The sequence below is a fragment of the Theropithecus gelada genome, chromosome 8 (genome assembly GCF_003255815.1).
Source record: "Theropithecus gelada isolate Dixy chromosome 8, Tgel_1.0, whole genome shotgun sequence".
Taxonomy (NCBI): Eukaryota; Metazoa; Chordata; class Mammalia; order Primates; family Cercopithecidae; genus Theropithecus; species Theropithecus gelada.
Window position 1 is genome coordinate 120,023,986 of NC_037676.1, and position 21,976 is coordinate 120,045,961.

General features: G+C 41.4%; 1 protein-coding gene across 1 annotated transcript in view; it reads right to left on the reverse strand.

Moving 5' to 3' along the window:
• Positions 1-1,146: 1,146 nt before the first annotated feature.
• The window catches only part of EXT1 (exostosin glycosyltransferase 1), a 318,792-nt gene continuing 297,962 nt past the window's right edge, over positions 1,147-21,976 (reverse strand). The window contains exons 7-11 of the mRNA XM_025393756.1: positions 20,792-20,887; positions 15,144-15,233; positions 9,242-9,402; positions 6,752-6,923; positions 1,147-1,687 (exon numbers count right to left, since the gene is read on the reverse strand). Of these exons, the coding sequence (XP_025249541.1) occupies positions 1,502-1,687; positions 6,752-6,923; positions 9,242-9,402; positions 15,144-15,233; positions 20,792-20,887 (705 nt within the window). The 3' untranslated portion in view covers positions 1,147-1,501. The remainder of the gene's footprint in view (positions 1,688-6,751; positions 6,924-9,241; positions 9,403-15,143; positions 15,234-20,791; positions 20,888-21,976) is intronic.

The following is a 21,976-nucleotide window of genomic DNA, read 5'->3' on the forward strand; positions in this document are numbered from 1 at the left end:
TGGTAAAGAAATATGAAATGCATGAGAGTTTGAGGGAGGGACTCTCAAGTGCTTATTGTTTATTCTGCATAACAAGTGGTAAAACTCAATAATATCTTTCTCTTCCCTGTTTTCTCTGGCCTCTTCCAAGTAGAAGAAAGCATTTAATATCAGAAGTCTCCATTTTTCATAATAGAGTTAGTGATATGTTTTTTTTTTCAGTTTATACTTGGAATTTAACAATAATTATAAGCCCAAGATAGCATTTTCAGGGACAGAAATGTTCTTTTCAGCAAGAAGCATAACTAAACTTCTCCACAGATTTAAAAATTAAAAGTACAAGAAACTGTATTCACATTTGTTGTTATTTTGTTTGCCAGATTCTTGCTCAAAACAATGTTTGACTGAAAATGGCATCAGGGTCCCAATGGCTAGACACCTCCTCAGTTACTCTGCAGCAATCCTCTTGTTCATTGGTGTGCATTTCCACCTTATTATCCCTGTTTCTTTCTCGATAGAGAAACTCTGAAACTTGAGATTTTCACAAACATTAAAGAGTTCATCTTGTAAATAATCTGTTCTCCCCAATATATTCATTCTTCCTTGGCTTCTAAACCAAAGCCTTTTCCCAGTGCTACACAGACTTAGGTCAATGGTTGAATCTATAACCGTGCCCACACCCCTGCAAGTATTGGGTTACTGTTGTGGGTCTGTATTTCCATCTCACTAACATGCTGGTGGGTTATCCAGATGATTCTTTGTGCAAACTGAACATTTCTTAATTATACTAGTATTTTCTTGGTACTAATACTAATTTCCCCCCACCCCCCAATGAAAAATGATTATCATATGTATCTATCTCAAACATAGAGTTTTCAGTTAGAACTGCCTACCTGGAAGTCGTCATACTTTCTTTCATGCAGCGACATTTTAGAGATAAAAGTTCAAGTGGATTTGAAGATTCGAAGTGGAAAACAATTTGCACTGGCAAAGTTGAATAATGACGTTACAACTTATGCTCAGCTATTTCTTGATAATGGGTAGAGTGACTTATTGTGTTTTCCATGAAGTCTGAACTTTTGAAACTGCAGGACACCCTACATGGCCATGACAATGATGTCTGTGGGAAAAGGAATAGCAGCTTTGAAATATTCACAACCAACACAATTTTGATTAAACAAAGAACTCTGGTTTTTAATAGTTTTGATCATTAAAAAAGTTTAAACCTGCATAGCAATCATTTCAAAAATAATTATTTAATGTTCCATAATTAAACTGTACACAACCTAGTCTTGGGACACAGAAGCCAGTGAGGTGAGTTTGGAGCAGTCCGGTGCAGTCCCAGGAGCCAGGAGTCGAGTTCTCATTGGCCTTTTTTTTTTTTTTTTTGTCATTCGGCTCATCTAAGTTTTTGGATAGTTGGCACAATCTGGCTCTGCTGATGAGTGGATCTGCACTGGGAAGAGAAAGCAGCTTGACCCCCGTCCCTTCTCGCTTCCCCTCCCCCACTTGGCCGGATTCCTCAAAGTCGCTCAATGTCTCGGTATTTCTTCCTCAAAATAGAGACCTGGTCTTTAAAGAGGACGGGGTCGAGCCTCATCTGAGAGTGGATCAGCGGCATGTAGCCAAACCAGCTGGCAAATGTATTCATGCAGCTCTGTCGCTGGGCAAAGTGGTCAGGGTCAGCCCAACGGGAAGCCCGAGAAGTCTAGGGAGAAGGAGAGAAACAAGGATGATGATGAGAGAAATGCAAAGTGAGATGGAAACACTGCAGAAAATGAAGTCAGGCAAATGAGCGAGCAGCAGAGCTCGAGGTCTGCCCCGGCCACCAAGTCTCACCATCTATGCACCTGCTGAAAATGCAATCGCTGATGCTGGTTTTTCCCAAGGTATGCTACGTTCCTCAGCGTTAAAAACACAGTAACAAAGATTCATGTTGACTTTAACTCTCCAAAATTTATTGACTAATCCTCTGGTCAGTCCATGACTTAGCAACTGAAGCTCAAGTACTACAATGACTCAATTTAAAACTTCTCTTTGCTCTTGGGATCAGGTACTAAGATTAACGATGTGTTTATGCTTTCAAAGATAGTTTTCCAAATCCTTCCTGTTTACGTAGTTGATTTAGAAATACCAACCAACTTTGAGAAGTCTACCTTGAGAAGTCTATCTTTCTCTCTATCCATCACTTCCTCCCTTCTACTATCTCTTTACGTTTATAAGGGTCCTACTAAATCCTTTGTTAAAAGTTCACGTATATAGTTGAAGAACAAAATAGCACCTTTTACATGTCAGTCAAGGCTAGTGTTATGCAGCATCTAAAATTCCATTTTCTCTTCTGTAGCCTTCCCATTGACGTGACTCCATGAGGATGAGAAGGGGAGATTCAGTGGTAAATAGGGCATGTTGCTGTAAAACTAACTTTATACTAAAATCTCAAAATTCTGTTCTTCTCTTAACCCAAGAATTGTTGGCTTTCCTATTCAACTAAAACCCCCAAAGGTTACTTTTTAAAGGGCAATCAGCCCTCCAAAGAATCACTGCTCACCCAGAATAGAAAAAAGATTAACTTTCGACGAACAGAAAAGATGGCTACCATCTTTTTAGCTCTGTGTTGCCCCTAAAGTTGGTTAAATATTTTTAGATCATGCAAATGATTGGCATTGATTTAAAAAGAATGCCTTAAATGACTGGAGTGCTGAAATTTAAATAGAATGACTAAGCACATTGTCTTTAAATCCTTGTTTTTATGAATATGGAAAAGATGGGCTGCCCAATTATGGGGAAAAAACCCACAAGCCCATTTATGTCAATAGGCAACTCTTTAATGATGTATATGTATGCATGTGTGTTCAATGTGTTTGTTGTGCTCACATTGTTAGAAAAACACTTTCATGGGAAGATACATTTTAGTGTGAGAATCAGTAAGAGTCACTTTAAAATCCCAGTGTCAACATGCTCAAAAATAACACTGAAGATAAACACAAATGTCAAGTTTTCTCTGAACAGCAGAATAACAAACAAAACACTATTTGTAAAGTGTTTTCATGGAGTTCATTTGAATTTCACAACAATCTGGTGAAGTATCTACCCAGGTAATAATATCCCCATTTTATAGCTGAGGAAGCAAGTTCAAGAAAGTTAGAGTTATTTGTTCAAGGCTAGAGAGGGGCAGAACTCAAGCTTCATTCTTCAGCCTTTATATGAGGAGAACTCGATAAATCAGAGAAAGATATCAAATGGAGCTGACTGGTTGAGTTCATATCAGAGTAGACAGTCCTAAACGTAACTTGTGTTGACCCTAAATGGATATGGGTTTGTGGGCCTTTTTTTTTTTTTAAAAAGGCAGAATCTCACTCTGTCACCCAGGCTGGAGTGCAGTGGCGTGATCTCAGCTCACTGCAACCTCCACCACCTGGGTTCAAGTGATTCTTGTGCCTCAGCCTCCCAAGTAGCTGGGATTACAGGTGCACACCACCACGCATGGCTAATTTTTGTATTTTTAGTAGAGATGTGGTTTTGCCATTTTGCCCAGGCTGGTCCTGAACTCCTGAGCTCAAGCAATCCGCCTGCCTTGGCCTCCCAAAATGCTGGGATTATAGGCATGAGCCACTGTGCCCGGCCTGTGGGTCATTTTTGATTGGCCCACTCATTCCCAAAGGGTGCCGTACTCAGGCAAAAACACTCATATATGCAACTAGAAACACTTTCTAGAGTTTACGCTCATTCTTATTAAAAAAAAATTTTTTTTAAGTTTCATTGAATCATTCAGGTTATCATTTTGCTTCTAGATGTTAACATTTATTCTGAGTCAACCAACATCTATTAGAAAAGATGTTTTTCTTATGTAATAAAAGCCTAATCTTAGAGGATAATATCCATTTACTTTACCGGTCATACAAACATTAAATAAATTACTGTGTATGATGGAAAGAAGGGGGGCAAATATAGTACCTGAATACACCTAGTTAGACCTAAGGTTAAATTTAGATTTTTCTGTAAAGATGTAAGAAATTACTAGAAATACTGTTTGGTAGAAATAGAATAATCTATGAAAACAGCACAAATCCACCCCATAAGAAGCCTTGTATGACTAGAGTTGTCTACTTACTGAGTGTTCTGAAGAACTCTGAGTAAAAAATATTTTTAAAACGTCATGTCTTTAAATAAGATAATATACAGTCATGTACCACATAATGACATTTCAATCAATGTTGGACCACATAGATGACTCTGGTCCCATATAACTGTAATACCCTATTTTTATTGTACCTATTCTGTATTTAGAAATATTTACATACAAAATATTGATCACTGTGTTACAGCTGCCTACAGTATTCAGTACAGTGACATGCTATACATGTTGTAGCCTAGGAGCAATAGGCTACACCATATAGCGCAGACGTGGAGTAGCCCTACACCATATGGCGCAGGTGTGGAGTAGCCCTATACCATATGGCGCAGGTGTGCAGTAGCCCTATACCATATGGCGCAGGTGTGCAGTAGCCCTACACCATATAGCGCAGGTGTGGAGTAGCCCTACACCATATGGCGCAGGTGTGCAGTAGCCCTATACCATATGGCGCAGGTGTGGAGTAGGCTGTCCCATGTAGGGCTGTGTAAGTACGCTTGATAATGTTCGGAGGGTGACAAGATTGCCAAATGATGCATTCCTCAGAATGTATCCTCATTCTTGAGAGATAAATAAAAATGTAAATAAAAATGTTTGGGCACATAATAGACGATACATCTTGCCTGAATTCGAATAGTCTCTCAGCCTTAAACATTCTTACAAATCCTCTTATCTGTTCTTTCCATAATTAGAAGGAAACAGAATTTTCCACCAGACTCTTGCTAAGGACAGTTCTTTCGTCATAACCAATACCTAGAACAGTACCTGATAACATACTAAGTACTAAATAACTTTTTATAAGCTTTAAATTATTTATAAACTTTAAATTTTTGCTTACTAAATTTAATGAATGAAAAACTGTCAGCTTAACTGAGGCCCAGCTAAGATTTCCTTTGCAAAAGCTGTATTTGTATATGTTTTCCAATGCCTGCAAACAATACTCTCTTTAACATTCATATATGTTTTCCAAGGCATATGCAAATCCCCTCAAAATTGAACTAATATAACCAGGTTAAAGTATGTTCATTCAGATTAACCTCAATCCTGTTGGATACTCCATGATTTAACATGGGTGAATCTTAATGCTGTTTCTTAAGGTTTTTTATCTGTTTTTTCTTTTTCTTTTTCTTTTTCTTTTTTTTTTTTTTTGAGACAGAGCCTTGTTCTGTCACCCAGGCTGGAGTGCAGTGGCATGATCTCAACTCACTGCAACCTCTGCCTCCCGGGTTCAAGCGATTCTCGTGCCTCAGCCACCCGAGTAAGCTGGGATTACAAGCATGCACCACCATGCCCGGCTAATTTTTTGTATTTTTAGTAGAGACGGGGTTTCGACATGTTGGCAAGGCTGGTCTCAAACTCTTGGCCTCAGGTGATCCGCCTGCCTCGGCCTCCCAAAGTGTTGGGATTATAGGTATGAGCCAGTGTGCCTGGCCAAGGTTTTTTATTTCTTACATATAGTAGGGGCTCTGCTCAAGATGAATAAAGATAGATGAAATTCAGCATATCCAGATGGACCTGATACCAAGACACCGGGGTGTACAAGGACAAGCAGTGGAATCCACAGACCCTGGGATTCAATTCCCAGTGACAACTTGTGGCAATATGCTTAAATTCACTAGATACTAGTTTTCTTAGTTTTCTTATTTGTAAAAAGAAAATGTTGGATTCTATTTCCTTGAAAATATCTTTAATACTACAATTTTATAACTCAACACAATATTTTACTTCACTTTTATTTCACATATTTCAACTGTATGAGGTAGAGTCCACCATTTCCATGTTAAAGATGAGTCAACTGAGTTTCAGAAGGAAACTGACTTGTCTACAGCTTATAAACGCTGATTCTAGAACTGAAAATTGAATATTGTGACTCCTGCTATGTCACCAAGACACAATTCAACTCAACTGCAAGCACCAGAAAACTGTGTTAAAGACAGTATTGTTTGCTAGACATTAAATAAGGTACCTACAATCAACTTTCATAAGTTATTTGTAGGGCTTTAATTCTGCAGAGGGCCGAATGTTTGTGCCCCCTAAAATTTATATGTTGAAGCTTAATTTTCAATGTGATATTTGCAGGTGATGCCTCTGTGGGATGATTAGGTCATGAGGGTGGAGTCCTCACAAATGGGAGCAGTGCTCTTATAAAAGGGACTCCAGAGAACTCTCTTGCCCTTGTTTCTACCATGTGAAGACACAATGAGCAGAGGGCTGTCTATGAATCAGGAAACGGTCTCTTGCCAGACATGAAATCTGCTGGTGCCTTGATCTGGGACTTTCCAGCCTCTAGAACCATGAAAAATAAATGTCTGTTATTTAAGCCACCCAGTCAATGGTATTTTTGTCATAGTAGCCCAAATGGACTAAGACAAACTCTAGAGACATATCTTTCTCATGTCACCTTAAAGATTATAGGACAGCTTTATATTCTTGGCATAAAGATACTCTTAACCTGTGTCTTCCTAATTATCCCTGCACCAATCATATACTCTTTCCTAGCTTTCAGATGTGGTTCATTTCTGATTTCTCCTCATTATATGCTCCTGGGTGGAACATCTAGAGGTGCATGAGTCCTCATTACCTGGGGCTGAACCACCAGTGAGTGAAGCAAGGGAAGAGGGCTCTTCTACACTCACTTACCTGTCCCATCATTGTCTCCTTATACTGCTTCTTCTGGGTCACTTTGATTGGAGGCAATTTTGTCACAGCAGACACCAGGAAGTTCATGAGAATGTCCTCACAATTGGCCAATTGGTCCACCATGTTCTTCAGGCTGGCTGGCAGGTAATGAGAGTACAGGTAGTGATAATATCTGTAAAAATCAAAGATGGGTTTCACAGGGGGCCATTATCACATGATGACAAGTGGACTTCTGAGACAGAAAACACATACCCATTCTTTGAATCCCTAAACATGTCATGAATGGTGATGACAATGATAATGATGATGACGATAACTATCACTTCTACAGTACTTGTTATATACCAGATAGTGTTCTAAAGGGTTTTACAAGAAATGCTTCATCTAGCCTTCAGAAGGAGCCTACAAGGCAGGCTCTATTATTACTCCCATTTTACAGATGAGGAAATAAGGCACCGAGATACAGACATACAGACATTGCTTGCCCAGTCTAACTCTAATATCAGACTGGTGAGTTAGAAAGAAAAACTAAATACTTAGATGGCAAGAGAAGTTATTTACACATGATCTATATATTATAAAGCTGCTTAACAATTTTAATCATTGGCTTAATCAGAACTGTATTCAATATTATCCCTTGACTCTGAGTCCAACAATAGACTGTTCTATATTTGTGCCCTTAAACCATACATATTTCAATCCTGTTAGAGCAAAATCTGAATTAATGGGGTGGTCAATCGTAATAGAAAACCCATAATTAATTTGAATTATTTCTCATCCTACTGTTTTTAAAATGTATTTATATACATATAGCATATATTTATAGGAAAAATCATTTGGGTGAATCAGATTCTTTGAGTGGTGGTGGCAGAAGCAATAGGAACAATGAACTTTCAAGAAGTGAAATCTCGAGAGCAAGAATCAGTCAGCCTAAATGTTTATGCCTTGAGCATTTCCAAGCTATCCCTGAGATAGCAAAATTCCCTATTCTTTACTAAAAACGACTAAGGCAAGATTGGTGTGTTCACCTTTACTATGACAGAAGAGCGGGGATTTTGGTACTGGTTGAGTGGGGAATGTTATCTATCTACACTCGCTACTTTGGTAATCTTACTCCAGTCCCCTGGCTTTAAAGATCAAATATATGCAAACAATTGCCAAATTTGTATCTCTACCCGTGAGCTTTTTCCATATATCCTTTTGGATGTCTTAACATATCCAAGACTGAACTCCTATATTTTCTCTGATATTTGTTCCATCTGTAGCTTTCCTCATCGAATCTTCCAGTGCTTCAGGTCAAAAGACTTGGAGTCATCAACTGTACATCCAGACTGTCTAGACATCATGCTAAATCATCTTCAAAACAATCTGATCACTACTTACCACAGCCACCATTCACTTCCTGGTCCCAGGATCTCACCATCTCTTGCCTAGATAATGTCAATCACCTCCTAATAGGGCTTCCTGCTTCAACTCTAGGTCTCTTATAGCCTCTTATCAACATAGCATCCACAGTGGATGCATAAAAGAAAAGGTGGATTTCTCCTCCCTGTTCAAACCCTGTCCTCCTCCCCTGTCACTTAGAGAAAAAGTCAAGTCCTCATGATGGACATCAAGGTCCTGCCGGATTTATCACTGTGTTAAAACTGCCTATAGCCTTCAGAGTACAGTGACATGCTGTACATGTCGAACCCTGTTCAAACCCTGCCCTCCTCCCATATCACTTAGAGAAAAAGTCAAGTCCTCATGATCAAGGACATCAAGGTCATGCATCCATGCCCCCTGACTTTTCTGACTTCCTGTCACCCATTCCACCCAGTCACAGTGGTCTCCTTGATGGTTCTCCAGTATTCTGCCTCAGGGCATTTATTCTCACTGTTCTCCTGGCAGAACACTCTTCCTGCACATATCCTCTTGACTAACTTCCTGTCCTTCAAGTCTGCTCAAATCTCACCTGCTCAATTAGAATCACCCTGGACACCCCCAACCTGCCCCATCTCCACCTTCAGAACTCCTGATCCTTTTCTATACTTTGTCTTTTGTTATATCACTTATTTCCTTAATAAACTATGGAATTATTATGTAGACTATCTTCCTTTGTTAGAATGTAAGACCTGCATTGTCAAGGAATTTTTTCTACTTTACTCAATGATGAATCCCAAGCACCTAGAACAGTGCCCTTGGGTGCTGATTTAGGTATTTCCTTTTGTTGTTGTTATTCTAAATATTCAGCTACCTAATATGCCCTGAGTGTATTTTCACACTTCAGACCAACTGAAAATGTGACTCTACCATAATTTCTGGAAATGAAATATGCCAAGAGGTTTCGGTTTCAAAAACACACATTTGACACATTAGCAAAACTTAAGTGGGGATACAGACTAATTTTCCCTGATGTTGTTAACAAGATTTGGCCTTGGTTCCTGTTTATGCGGCAGCCAACATAAAAAGCTACGTAAAGTCTGTAAGAGACATGTCCAGATTCCTCACTTGTGGTAAATAGCAGCTCCTGTCAACACCATGGAGTAGTCGTTCGTCCACTTTGACGTGTATCCCCACCGCTCCTTAGAGTTATCCCAGAAGTGGCTACGTGCGGGGTACCCCACAATCCTCTCGGGGAAGCTCTGCCACACTGTGAAGGCAAAATCCACCTGCAGGCAGAACACAAGCCAAACAAGCAATCAACAGCGTTAACAAATGTCAACAAAACATGACCCTCCCCCCACTAATTCATAATGCAAAATCCTGGGACTGTGGCGAAACATTAATTCTATGTATTCATCACCAAATTAAACTGACTGCTTGACATTTTGCCCCATAATTATGCACATTTTAATGTTTTCTGTTAAAGAAACTTCAGATTAGTGTGGAAATGAAAGGAAGAAAAAACATTTGCTGATATGCCCTTTAAAAATCCAGTCTGTTCAAGCTAAAACATAAGTCGAAAAAGCAGTTGCTTCTTTTCCCCCTTCCTCAAAGGTGCATGTGACCTGATTCACATGAGACACAAACACATCTGTTTTATAAATGAGAAATTTCCCATGCATATCCAAAGAATGAATATACAACATATATCACACCCAGCATATATCAAAGCCAAAGTGCCTAAAATAAAAGCACCCTCTTAAGAGTAAGAGAAATGACATTTGAAAACACAACAAGTTCTAACAGGAATACAGAGCAGATATCAAAAAGAAAACATAATTCAGGCCTCTTAGGCTTGAAGATGCACAGTTTAAGAGAAACGAGAAGAAAGCATCCACAGCGAAAATCACTAAGAATAAGTGGGGACAAGGCCAACTGAAGCCACAGGATTATTTTAAAGGAAATGCAGCTAAATGTCTTTCCAGTGCTTATAGTAGCCCAAAGCAGGTACTTCTGAACCTGCTATAAACCAGCACTTACAGTTAGCAAATGCTCTGTTTTCAAATGCATAAACTCACTTCTGATTTCTATGCTCATTTGATGAATAGTAAGTCAAAATAATAAACAGAAAATAAAAATAACAAAAATAGTGCCAGCAAACCATCATATAATGCTCATAATTGTGAAAAGCTTATAATAAATACAACAGGCGCAGCTATAAGTGCTTATCCATTTTAACTCATTCCATCCTCACAATACCCCTGGGGCTTTTACATTCTTCAGTTTACAGAAAGGGAAACTAAGACATTATAAGTTCAAGTAATTTGCTGCACTAATAAGTGGCAGAGCCAAGATTCAAACTCAGGCAGTCTGGTTTCAAATGTGCCATGTACTATATCATAACTTCTCTTTTGGCTCTGTTACTCTAGTGTTAAAAGCAACTTGTCTCTCTCTTTTTTTTTTTTTTTTTTTTTTGAGACGGAGTCTGGCTCTGTCACCCAGGCTGGAGTGCAGTGGCCGGATCTCAGCTCACTGCAAGCTCCGCCTCCCAGGTTTACGCCATTCTCCTGCCTCAGCCTCCGGAGTAGCTGGGACTACAGGCGCCTGTCACCTCGCCTGGCTAGTTTTTGTATTTTTTTTTTAGTAGAGACGGGGTTTCACCGTGTTAGCCAGGATAGCAATTTGTCTCTTATACAGGTTATGATTCACCTCATAATCTTTGCCCTATCTCTTCTTGATAAGCAATACAAATGGAAATTTCATCTGTTCTGCAAATATTTTGAGTCCTGGCACTGTGATGGTAGCCGGGGGAGTGAGTGATGCTGCTAAGTCCAGGTCCTACCCTCTCAGAGGTTCAAAAGCAGGACCTGTGATGGTTAATTGTACAATGTGACTATACCGTGAGGTGCCCAGATGAAAGATGATTTCTGGGTGTGTCTGTGAGGGTGTTTCTGGATGAGATTAACATTGGAATCTGTGGGTTCAGTAAAGCACACTGTCCTCACCAATGCAGATGGTCAGTACCCAGTCATCTCAGAGCGTGAATACAAAACAAAGGTGAAGGAAGGAGGAATTCATCCCCTTTTTCTTTTTGCCTGCCCAATGAGCGGGGACATCTAACTTCTGTTGCCCTTGGGCCGGGATTTACATCATTGGTTCCCTGGTTCTCAGGCTGTAGGATTCTGTCTAGAATTACACCAGTAGCTTTCCTGGGTCTCCAGCCTGCAGATGGCAGATCGTGAGATTTCCCGGCCCCCAGGATTGTGTGAGCCAATTCCTCATAATAAATCTCTCTGTCAGAGTATGTATGTATGTATGCGCATGTGTGTGTGTATATATATGTATATATATAATATATATAATATATATATTCTATTGATTCTGTTTGCCTGAAAAATCCTAATACACTGCCTTATCTTTAGATAAGGAAGACTTAAAAATATGGCCTGTTCCCCAAAACTATAACATCCAGAGGGGGCCAGGCATGGTAGCTCATGGCTACAATCCCAGCACTATGGGAGGCTGAGGTGGGCGGATCATTTGAGGTCAGGAGTTTGAGACGAGCTTGGCCAACATGGTGAAACCCTGTCTCTACTAAAAATATAGAAATTGGCTGGGCGTGGTGTTGCACGCCTGTAATTCCAGCTAATGGGGAGGCTGAGGCACAAGAATTATGTGAATCCAGGAGGTGGAGGTTGCAGTGAGCTGAGATGGTGCCACTGCCCTCTTATCCTGGGCGGCAGAGCGAGATTCCATCTAAAAAAAAAAAAAAATCCAGAGTTGGGGGGGTGGGGAAAAAATCCAGAGTGGGGGAAAAAACAGGGTGGTGGAACCGACATTAAGAAAGTTTGGTAGGGAGCATGTTATCTCAAAGTTAAAAGATAGCAGAGGATGGGGAACATCTGCCAGAAAATTGAAATTGGGTTGTGATAACCTGTACCTTTTCACTAGTGGTCAATACTAATGGCGCCAACTGATGGGATAGTATACTATGTTGCCTGTTGTCAAAGGATCAGCCTGCCTGACAGCACTCTTTGGGGTCTTCTATTATTCTTTGAAAAGGAAACACATGCACCAGCAACTACTACAGAACCCAATGGGGTGTTCTCATCACATGAATTTCTTACTATCTTAAAGCTGTTTCAAGTCATTTCAAAGGAACTCAAAAGTAAATTCAGATAAAACTATGATTCTTGTGATAGCACTGCTTTCACACAGATTATTAACACATCAAAGAAGGCAAAGGTCAGTTTAAGGCCCTTTCTCTGAAAAACCAACATCTGTTTTCTTTTGAGCAGCGTTTGCAGCAATCCAGATAAATGTAAATAACTATAAACCAACTATAATGCCCTTTATAGGATGCTGCTTAAAAATCTATCCTCAATGCTGCAGGAGACATTTAAACAATCTGAGATCCTTAGAGAGGAAAAAAAAGTGAACCAACATCTATTCACCTAAAAAAAGAGAAAAGAGAAATCCTTGCCCAGGACCATTTTAGGCAACAGAACCACTCCACTGATCAGCAGGCGAAAGCAAACCAGACTGCCAGCCTCTTAGATTTACATATCATTTTCAACCCACGTTGACTTCTAATTACTTCACATACAACACATGTTCCTCCCAGCATGCACTGAGTGGTTGGAATTGCTATTCTTTGAAAAGAAATTCACCAGCATGAGGATGCATCACAGCAGTTGAAAGTTATTTCACCATGGGATAGGGAAAAACAAATCCTAGAGTGAGACTAATTGCCTTGTGCCCAGGGGAAGATAGAAGATGAATCAATACTTCAGGTCATACGATGATTAAGGTACATGCTGTAGTTGTCTTGACCATTTGTTGCCCCACGGCGGTGTGCTGCTTTGCCTGTGTTTGCCCTCCAAAATCCACTGTCCACTCTTCTTGTCTTGCCCTGTGCCCTCGGATAACAGACCCCTAATGACTGCATCACCTGGTTGGGTTAGGTCAATGGGAGTCACCAGCAGGAAAATCGAGACAGGACAGAGAGAGAGGTCAGTGTATCTCTTCACTGCTCCCTCTCTCCTTTGCCATTAGAGTTCTGGCAGTAGCCATGTCCTTCCATGATCATAGCACTTGTAGAGCAGACTCTCCTTCCTAGTGCCATCTCCCAGGGCCTTTGAAAGAAGGAATTCCTTCTCTCACTCCTTCAGGCCAAAGGGAAGAGCTGCTTCCTGCTGTCATTACTTACCAGGTACCTCATTCTCTCTTATGGGATCTTTTAACCCCATCTACATCTCCCTAAGGAATCCAAAGTTCCTTCATTTGAATCATCTGATTTGAATTCAGTTTGTTGCCAGGATTCAGATGCATATAGCCTGGAACTGTGTAACTGAAGTACCTGGCATGGAGACCAGGATAAAGAAATCTCTCAATAAATACTTGTTGAATGAATGTGTTCCAGTTTCCCTTGCAGAAAGTGGCAGAAAAATGCAAGCCGGAGACACCTGTACCCTGTATTCCATAGCTATCTTTCCCTTTGAATGTTAAGCTTATCAACATCCCTTCCTCCTGCCAACCTACACATGACACAGTTGGCGGTGTGCCCACCTTGAATCCCGAAAGCATGCATCCCCCACCCTGCCCAACCACTCATTCAACAAGTACTTATAGAGCTTTGGCTGCATAGAAAGCATTTTAACAAGGTGAGGCCCAGGACATTTTGTCCTGGGATTATTTAGGTTGCCCTTTGACATGACATCTATGCAACGCCATCTAATGGCACCTCGAAAGCATCTGTGGAATTTCTTTTCTTGTTTGTTTGTTTGAGACGAAGTCTCGCTCTGTTGCCCAGGCTGGATGGAGTGCAATGGTGCGATCTCGGCTCACTGCAAGCTCTGCCTCTTGGGTTCAAACGATTCTCCTGCCTCAGCTTCCTGAGTTGGTGGGACTACAGGTGTCTGGACCACGTCTGGCTAATTTTTGTATTTTTAATAGAGACGGGGTTTCACCATATTGGCCAGGCTGGTCTCGAACTCCTGACCTTGTGATCCACCCGCCTCAGCCTCCCAAAATGCTGGGATTACAGGCGTGAGCCACTGCGCCCGGCCTCATCTGTGGAATTTCAAGAAGGAGACACTGAGTCCACCTGCCTAAGCCAACACTGAGTCCTGGCTCTGTGGGCAGCAGGCCATTAGAACTAGACTGGTGTCCAGGAAAGCGCAGGTTACACTGATGTTTACATTAAAAGGAAAATGATTGTGAACAAAAAGGAAAAAAGAAAGGGAGGGGAAAGGCTTAAGTAGTTGCGTCTCCATGCTTTTTAGTAGTTGCCATTAATAATGTATTTCTCATATACTCCATTTTTATATAGCTGTCTTTTGTCCCCTGCATGGTTTAAAGGAAGGTTTCAGAGATCAATACTCATTCGAGTTGTAAAAATTGGTTTTCTACCATATCTATCTTTCCTCCTCTCTCTCTCCTCTGCACGCATTCTTTAGGCAATCTTATTTTTGGCACAAATACCTGAACATCTGAAATAGGAATCTCCATCCCAGCCTTAAAGTGAAACCGTTTGCTCTTGTATAGGTGAAAGAAAATGAGCTCTTTAAACCAAGACAGAAAAGCTGCCTTTAGAGCCCCAAATAGAGTCTCCCAATTGAGACAATAGGACACGTGGAGAGGAATGGGATTGTCGCCTCTGGACAGCATGGTTTCAACATAATGCAGAACAGGCACCCTCCCCCTTCCCCTTGGTTCTGCACGCCTGCCCACAACTGTGCTGTTTAAAAATAAAAAAGGAGGGCAGGCCTGGAAGGAGAGGTGAGGCCCAGTTATGCAAATGAGGATCCAATTAGCAGAGACAATGAAGGGGAGATGCCCTCCTCAGAGTGCCAGGTGGCGGCAAGGTGCTAGCAGGAATCGGGCTGATTAAAACCACTGCTGTAGGAAGTTTTGAAAAATGTTTTCTAGTTCTGCCAAGGCACGGCTAAGAGAAGCACTAGTATTGTGCAACATGAGGTGACCGTCTGAACAGCCCACCTGCCGCTCCTTAGGCATGGGTTCTTACCTCTGTTGTTGAAAGCACGGTGTCCTCATCAAGGCTGAGCACGGCGTCTGTGATGATGTTGTCATAGGGTAGAAAACGGCTGCTCATAACCTGGGAGGAAGTAGAAGTAGGCAGTGGGGAGGGAATGAGGGAAAGAGGTAACTTCAGAGTCTTGTTTTCAGGACAATTCTCCCATCCTCACCTGCATAAAGAATGTGCTACTACCATGTCACCCCTCAACACTGAAGGAATCTCATTTCTCATCAATGCAGATTTATTTGTTCAACAATTATTGGGCACCTACTGTGTACCAGGCATCTTGCTGGTCAAAGAGGGTACAAAGATAATTAAGATATATTTCCCTGTCTTTGAAGAGTTCATGGTCTGTAGAGGAGACCAAGAAGCAGATGACCAGCCTTTGCTTGATACAAAAAAATGCCAGGAGACCACAGGATGGAGCAACTAGCTGTCTGGAAGAGCAGAGGAAGGCCTCGTAGAAGAAGTGACATTTAAGCAGGACCCTGATGGGCAGAAAGAATTCACGAGGTATAGATAGTAATGAAGCATTAAAGACAAGACTTGGCAGATGCAGAGGCATTGAGGAGAGAACCCGCATCCTGACACCCACTCTTCCCGACCGACAGAGTGAACGGATGGAGAGGTGATTCCAAGTGTGGACACAAACCACAGGGAGAGCAGATCATAGAAGATGCTGCTTTTACAAATTACAAACATTTACAAATTAAAATATATATTAGCACAGATTAAATATATACACATATATGAGCAGCTACAGCAAGCAAAGGTAATATTAAAGTTACAAATAACTTCATTAAAATGAAAAGTATACTGATTTAAAGAAATATATTAGGCCAGGCGTGATGGCTCATGACTGTAATCCCAGCATTTTGGGAGGCTGAGGTGGGTGGATCACTTGAGTCCAGGAGTTCAAGACCAGCCTGACCAACATGGTGAAACCTTGACTCTACTAAAAATACAAAAATTAGCCGGGCATGGTAGTGCATGCCTGTGGTCTCGGCTACTCTGGAGGCTGAGGCAGAAGAATCACTTGAACCTGGGAGGCAGAGGTTGCAGTGAGCTGAGATTGCACCACCATACTCCAGCCTGGGTGACAGGGCAAGACTCTGTCACAAAAAAAAAAAAAAAAAAAAAAAGAAGAAAAATATTAAATAATAGCACACATGATCCATGGATTTAGAAAAATTGTGAAGGTGGTGTATGCATAAAGTTTGGGCAGTTCTAGAATAAGGAAAGGTTCCCTTTGTCTCCAGTGTTAAGTTGCTTCTTTCCCTGGCCTTTGTCCCTTCAAAGTTGATGGTGGGTGTGAATTCAGAGAGGATGTCATCATCATTACTCTAACTTCTGGAAGAAGGTGGTGGGCATGTGACTACGTGTGCACACACAGGTGTGCGTGTGTGTGTAGTGGGGGCTTTGGAGATTATGGCATCAGCTGGAAAAATTGAGGGTGGAGAGGTTACCCTGTGATAGTCATAACTTAACCTTTGTGTTGAATGTACCATAGAAGAACTAACCGTAAGAATGCTGAGACCATAAGAATAACATTTTTTGAATATTTACTATGTGCCAGGATATGTTCCACGTCCTTCATATGTATCACTGGGTTTCATCTTTATAAGAACGCCATTTTACAGGGAGGGAAACTGAAATACGCAGGTTAAGTATCTTGCCCAAAACAAACCCAGGATTTTCCCCCAGATGGTGTGACTCTATAGAGCACCTTGGCCACTGGTTCTGGAAAGGACCTCACAAGTGAATTTAGGAACACATATGCCAATCACATGCTCACCACCTTCTTCCAGAAGTTATAGTAATAATGATGACATCCTCTCTGAATTCACACCTGCCATCAACTTTGAAGAGACAAAGGCCCAGGGAAAGAAGCAACTTAACACTAGAGACAAAGGGAAAGAGGAAAAGGGTGGTAGCTAGCCAGCTGCCAAAGCTGCCAAATCTGAATACTCCTAGGGGCCAGCTCAACTGCAGGCCTCATCTCAAACTCGGTTTATTTGACTGCAAAGCTACCAGCGCACCTAGGACTTCAATGAATGGACAGTGCCCACTCTAAGTCATTTCTGAGAGCTCAAGGGACATATCTGTAGCATACACGGCTTCAGGGGTTGCTCCTACACATCTGTCAACTTGGTCAGGTTATTTTGCTGTTGTTGTTTTCTCAGGCTTTTAAAATAAAACACAAAGTGATCAGCAACCCCATAGACACAGTGCTCAGAATTCTCAGCCTGAAGCAATCCTCCTGATACTCTTTACATGTCCACCGACTAACGCAGAAACCATTAGCTGCCAGCTTAGCACTGCCCTGACCTTTCCCTTGTTAAGCCTACAGGGGAAAACTGCAAAGACAAGGCCTATAAATTTAAAACAGAATTTTGCAGCCAAAGCAGCAAACATATTAATTTCAAATTCATGGAGATAGAGATTTTAAAATGCAGAATGAGGAAGATGTAGGGCTTCTTCCCCATCATCTGCCCAACCCTAGGTCTTAAAGGGATCTGTTTCCTTTTTTTCTGAACCTGTCTCATCAACAGAGGTAAAAAGCCCAAAAGCCATCCACTTTCGAATTCTCATGCAGAAATGAGAGGCTTTTTTTCAAATATGTTGCCTCAGCGACCTTCTTAAATGGATTAGCATGAGAGAAACCAATGTACTTACAAAGTCAATCCCGAGTGAACTGAGTTTTCCTTGTTAGTTCATTTAAGAAAGATTTAGCTACCATGTGAAAGCCCAACTCTTTTAAAACGAACAAACATGCTGGCCTTGGGCAGTGGCTCACATCTGTAACCCCAGCACTTTGGGAGGTCGAGGTGGGCGGATCACCTGAGGTTGGGAGTTTGAGACCAGTCCGACTAACCCCATCTCTACCAAAAACACAAAATTAGCCAGGTATGGTGGCGCATGCCTGTAGTTCCAGCTACTCGGGAGGCTAAGGCAGGAGAATCGTTTGAACCCGGGAGGCGGAGGTTGCAGTGAGCTGAGATCACGCCATTGCACTCCAGTCTGGGCAACAAGAAACTCTGCCTCAATAAATAAATAAATAAATAAATAAACAAACAAACAAATAACATGCCTAGGAAATGACCAAGACTCAAGAAGTTTACTGTCTTGCGGGGGGTGTGTGTGTGTGTGTGTGGCGGGCGGTTGGGGGGGGCACATAAGAAATATACACAAGTAATTATATAAAACACAATAATAGTTAAGATTTATTGAGCATCCACAGTGTACCCACACTTTTCAGTACATTTATTTATGTAGTCTGACATAATCTGATCTTTTTGGCGACCTTATTAGTTACATATTATGACTCTTTCCATTTATTGAAAGAGGGCATGGAGACACAGAGGATTAAGAACTTGCTTTAAGTCACACAAAAGTAAGTTTGACTTTAGAGCCCATAACACAAATCCTAACGTTATGATGTCTCCCAGAAGAGGAGCTAACATTTATTGAACCCTTGGTGCATGTATAATAGGCACAGGAGTAAGCATCTGATATGCAACGATCTCATTTAATCCTCAAAATGGGTCCATGTCATAGCCCAGGTTTCCTAAAATACTGAGCCTGACGCAAGACTTAAGTGCAAAAGCTTTACTCTGAGGTGCAATCCCAGGGCACCGAAAGTCAGGGAAAAGACATAGGAAGCACCCAGCCCACTAGATTCAGTGCCCAAGGTGGAGGCAAGGACTGAACAAATGCCAGGAGCCTGAATATAGATGCAGCAGGGAGGATCTGAGGCATCTTGTAAGAGACATCTGATAAAGCCCACGAGAAAGGTACTATTATTATCACCACCATTTTATAAATAAACGGGGAGTTTCTTTTCACTGAGAACGAAAATATAAAATCAATCAGTGAGTCAGAGCATGAAAATGCTATACTACCTAAAGAAATCGGAATGGCTCCCAGACAGACTGGATTGTGTCTGAATATCCTGACATATCCAAAGAAAGACATTATCCACCAGAAGCAGAGCTGGTCTCCTTGACCCATGGAAGCATATCAAACAAAGAATCCCAAAGTTCAACCTTAACTGCCTGCCTCTGAGCACTGTTCATGGCTTCAGGCATTGGAATTGGAACACTGCCATTCCTATGATGGGTTATTCTATGGGGGGATGGATATAAGGGGTTGCATGAAACCATGCTTATGGTGAGATGGATTCGCGAGAGAGGCATGTGATTATTCCAACATCCACCTTCTCTCATAAATGCTTACCAAGCAGCTCTTTAATAAACAGCTTGCTTGACTCCAGCCTTATGAGGGCCATGGCTATATTTGTCACATTCCCCACTGTGTTCCAAGCCTGTTACACAGTGCTCAGCACACAGTAGGCACTAATAAATGGGAAACGAATGGATAATGCACTGATCATCTTGTCCATGTGACAGTTACAATTGCATTATGTCAAACCATATGAAATTGCCACTTTTGGTGAGTCGATGATGATATCAAATGGTGCAGCCTAATAAACTTAATTTTGTCATTCTGGCGCAAAGGTGTGAGCCACTCTCTTATGACCTGACCCCTTGGGGACTGATAAGGAAAGTGTTTTGGATGGCACTGCTTCACCAATCTCAATTTCATTTAGTAGTGACTATTTCCTTCACAACGGGTAAGATCTATAAGAAAGCAACAAGCAAAAGCTAGAGAAAAAAAAGCTGGGTGCTCTTTAGTAGAAGAAATTTCAAGGAGGAGGTAGCATGCAAACGGGGGCTTAAAGAATATATGGGAATGTTGACAAGCAGAGATGATGAGTTAAGGAGGGGTGGTCAAGACTTACAAATGGCAAAGTCAAAATTAGAGGTAGGAAGAGACACTGCGCAATTCAGCTAATTAGAAATGATCAAATGTGGTAGGGGACAGGGTCTGTAGGGAAAGCAATGAGAGAAAGGATTGGAAGGCTGGCTAGGGCCAGATTATACATGGCCTCAAGTGTTAATTGGAAGCACTAGCAAATGGAGACCTTAAAGGGCCGGGAGATGATCAGAAAGATAGTTCAGCTCTAGGCAAAGCGAACTGGAGAACAGAAGAAAGGCCAGCTATGCAGCACTTGTGACAATCTTTACAGGCAGATGCCAAACAAAACTAAGGTGAAAATGTCCTTTTTAAAGGGAATGGGAGAAAGAGCCACTATTCTGATAGACACAGCTCATTCAGATTAATCAGCCAAGCAAACCTCATGCATCCAGACATAGCTCATTCAGATTAATCAGCCAAGCAAACCTCATGCATCACCACCACCATCAGCTTTATCTTCATCCTTGTCATTTATAGAAAGATAACTACTGCCAGTTCCTGACTTTACTTAATCCTAACAGCAACCCTGCAAGGTATATATTATTGTTTCCTTTTTGTAGATGAGGAAACTGAGGCTCATAGAGGTTAAGTATACACACAAGGTCATAAAGCTACAGAAGAGTTGGTAGGAAGACCCAGGTTTCCCTGATTTGAAAGCCTATTGCGGTCAAAGCTGAGAACATTCTGAGAAAAGTACAGTTTTAGAAAAAATAATCCAGGAACAGGGAGAAGACATCTAGGGCCAAGACCCAAAGTGCCCCATGGAGAAACCAAGGCTCCACAGTGGTTCCACACATAGGTTCCCCTTCGAGTCTTACCTTGCTCTCTCCTTCAATGACGATGACAGGCACAGCAGTGGCAGGCCAGCGGTGTTTGGCTGGTAGGGGCTTGTCACAATTCCATAGAACTATGATCTGAAAGGGATGGGGTTCATTAGATGGCTGGGGTAGGATGTATTTATGTAGGCCTCCAACCCAAAGCCTCTTCTCAGAGTCAGAAAGAGAAAGAGGAGCTGGAGATCTCAGCGAGACAGAACGGCAGACATCAAAACTGAGTATTAAAGTGAGTCCATTCCCACACAACCTCAGAACATTATCACCCCAACAACTGGAGAGAGGACAGAAAGAGTAAACAAACAAACAAAGAGACAAACAAACAAAACCAACTGTGTCCGGGAATAGGGGAAAGCTGCGGGAAAAAGAATTTCAGGGTGGCTGGAGCTTAATAAAGTGGTTTCCTAAATTCTGATATCTTATGATGGTGTGTGAGATAACAACTCTGATCAAATTAAATAAAAATGTATACTGAGCATCTGAACATCTGCTCTGAACTTGCACTACACCAGGCAATGTGGGAGAAATAAAAAAATTCAAGCTAGAACTAAGATGAGCTCATGTTTTGCATGCTCTAGAATGGTTGCTGATTTTATGTGACTTTATAATTTCCAATAAAGGCATTTAGTTCAAAAATGCATACTTCCTTATTGAATTCTTTCCTTGTTTGTAAACCTTCTTGCATAAACTAATTCACAAATCAGAAAAACCACTGTTCAAGTATCGGCGCAACACTGATTTGGAAAATATTGTTACCATAGACATAATCGTCTGCTCCCAATTTTATAATTAGTCATGGTTGCTATGAAAAGAAAAGTTGACGCTTCATGACACCAACAAGTCTGCTTCTTCTAGTGAAGCTTAGTTGCCTGGGTCCTCCCAGAGGCTTTTTGGATGTTACTTTGTCATTTTGACATTTAAAAACAAAATCATGTGCTTATATCTTCTCTAGAGAATGTGTTGGTGTACGTATATATACTTTTTAACCCTATACCAGTGCTAAGGTCTCTCCAGAACCCACCCCTTCCCTGTGCCAGATTTCACTTCCAAGAATTTCTAAGTGGATGAAAAGGGTGTAATGAGGCAGGATGAATGAAAGGGAGTAAGAGGGTATGATGTTAGAGGAGTCCTAGGGAGCCCAGGGAGCCTGGGGGAGAACAGGTAAGCAGG